The sequence below is a fragment of the Phascolarctos cinereus genome, unplaced genomic scaffold (assembly GCF_003287225.1).
Source record: "Phascolarctos cinereus isolate Bilbo 61053 unplaced genomic scaffold, phaCin_HiC Scaffold_2;HRSCAF=192, whole genome shotgun sequence".
Lineage (NCBI taxonomy): Eukaryota > Metazoa > Chordata > Mammalia > Diprotodontia > Phascolarctidae > Phascolarctos > Phascolarctos cinereus.
In genome coordinates this window covers 59,390,032-59,392,218 of record NW_027555625.1, presented here as the reverse complement: position 1 = coordinate 59,392,218, position 2,187 = coordinate 59,390,032, and the positions used below count along the sequence as shown (strand labels likewise).

Below are 2,187 nucleotides of genomic sequence, written 5' to 3'. Positions count from 1 at the left end.
CACGTGACCGCGGCCGTCGCGGGGCGGAGCCGTTGGCGACACCGGGCCGCCTGTGGCGCGCGGCTGCCGCGGTTGCCTTGGCGACGGAGGAAGCGTTAGGGCGCAGCTGCGGCGGAGGCAGCGCTGCGGGAGGAGGGAGACCCAAGTGAAAGGTTTGGCGAGCTGGCCAGCCAGGGTGGGGGGACCCCGCTGGCCTGGGAGGGGCTGGGCCGCGCCGGGGTCTGTTCGAAGGGGAGGAAGGGCAGAGCGCCGCTCCATTACCACTCCCCTCCACTCCCCCCGCAGTCCGTCTGGGAAGGGGCTGCGGGCAGGGCTCGGGGCCGGGGCCACCCAAGGGGAAGTGGCTCATGGAGGAGAAAAAGCGCTAGGGCCGAATCCCCGTTTTCTGTTTTCATACTTACCGTGTCACCTTGGACAAGTCAGTTCTCTTCCCCAGGCCTCAGTTTCCCCATCTGTAAATGATGGGGGGAGTTTCGCAATTGATCTCTAAGGTCTATTCCTACAGTATTTTGACTGGTAGTGGGCTTCTCCATTGGAATGGTCTCAGTCCTGGGGAGCACTTGCTTAAATCATAAAAACTGTGCCTTTGGGGTATAATTTCTAAGATGCTTGACCACCACACACATATATGTGTTTGCAGAACTGAAAATGCATCCAGAATCCGGAGCGCCTGGCCAGGAAGATGGAACTGAGCATGGGAGTGTGCCAGAGGAATCGGAAGAGTCTTCAGGGGACTGTAGAAATGGAGAGGGTGTGCTGATAAACAGTGCAGGTAACCCCTGCGCAGAGGGCCCATGCTGCTCTCCCAGCTCAAACTATGCAGTACAGTTCAGCTACTAACGAGTGACCTGGAGAAGCAGTAACAACAGCTCTCATTTCTGCAGGACCTTGAGGTTTTTAAAGCACATTATTGCATCCCAGAAAAAAAAAAAGTCAATCAGTAAAATATTAAGCACTTACTCTTGCCAGGCACTGGGGATCAAAAAGAGGCAAACAGAAGGACCTCAAGGAGCTCACAGTCTAATGCAAACAAAGATATACAAGCAACCTACATACAGGAGAGATAGGAAATAATTAATAGAGGGAAAGCACTAAAATTAAGAGGGGCTGGGGAAGGCTTCCTGTCAAAGATGAGATTTTAGTTGGGACTTACAGGAAGCCAGGGAAGTCTAGGCAGGGTTGAGGAGGGAGAATGTTCTAGGCATGGGGGACAAGCCAGAGAAAATGCCCAGAGCCAACTGATGGGGCATCTTGCTCATGGAACAGCCAGGAGACCAGTGTCACTGGACTGAAGAGTATGCATTGGGGAGTAGGTTCTAAAAAGCCTAGAAAGGTAGGAGGGGGCTAGTTTATTAAAGGTTTTGAGTGCCAAACAAGAATAATTTGTATTTGATCCTGGACGTGATAGGGTGCTACCCCTTCTGGCCTAAATCCTATCAAAACCACTTCTCGTTGTTCCCTCTGATGTATGTAAACTTTTATTAGTCAGCCAGAAGAAATAGTCTAAAGCAAAGGCATATAATTATAACCTGTGGCCCAGAGTCTCTCAAACTCTGGGCTTACATGGATGTAGTCCCCAAGACTAAGCCCAAAGATTAGTTTCTCTTAGCAAATATATGTTATTATTGTTCAGTCATGTATGACTCTTTGTGATCCCATTTGAGGTATTCTTGGCAAAGATAGTGGAGTGGTTTGCCAGCTCCTTCTCCAGATCATTTGACAGATGAGGAAACTGAGTCAAATAAGGTTAAGTGATTTTCCCAGGGTCATACAGTAAGTATCTGAACTCAGGTCTTCCTGACTCCAGGCCCCATGATCTATCCACTTCACCACCTAGTTGCCCCAGCAGATATATACCCACTCAAGTGTTTTCGCTGGGAAATCTCCCAATGTATGTTAAGTCTATGTTTCCACAGGTATAGGCAATCACCTACCTAGCTGCTGTTCAAGCAAGTACCTAGATTGTTAACCTAACTTATGGTAACAAAACACTGCTAATGGGTGGACCCAAAAGATTTATTTTTTTTTAATAAATTTTAATTTGATTTAACTTTGATCCCAAAGGCAATGGAGAAGATGAACTCTATAATAAATGTGGAGAAACTCTTAAAAGCCTATGAACAATCAGCACAACTGTCCCTCTCCATGAGTCCCATTTTTCTTTAAGATTCTAGGTTCTTCAGATTT

The 2,187-nt window shown here is 48.2% G+C and overlaps 1 protein-coding gene across 1 annotated transcript in view; it reads left to right on the top strand.

Annotated features, from left to right (window-relative positions):
• Positions 1-14: 14 nt before the first annotated feature.
• DNAAF1 (dynein axonemal assembly factor 1) overlaps positions 15-2,187 on the top strand; it is a 41,926-nt gene continuing 39,753 nt past the window's right edge. The window contains 2 exon segments of the mRNA XM_020989267.2: positions 15-152; positions 641-772. Of these exon segments, the coding sequence (XP_020844926.1) occupies positions 649-772 (124 nt within the window). The 5' untranslated portion in view covers positions 15-152; positions 641-648.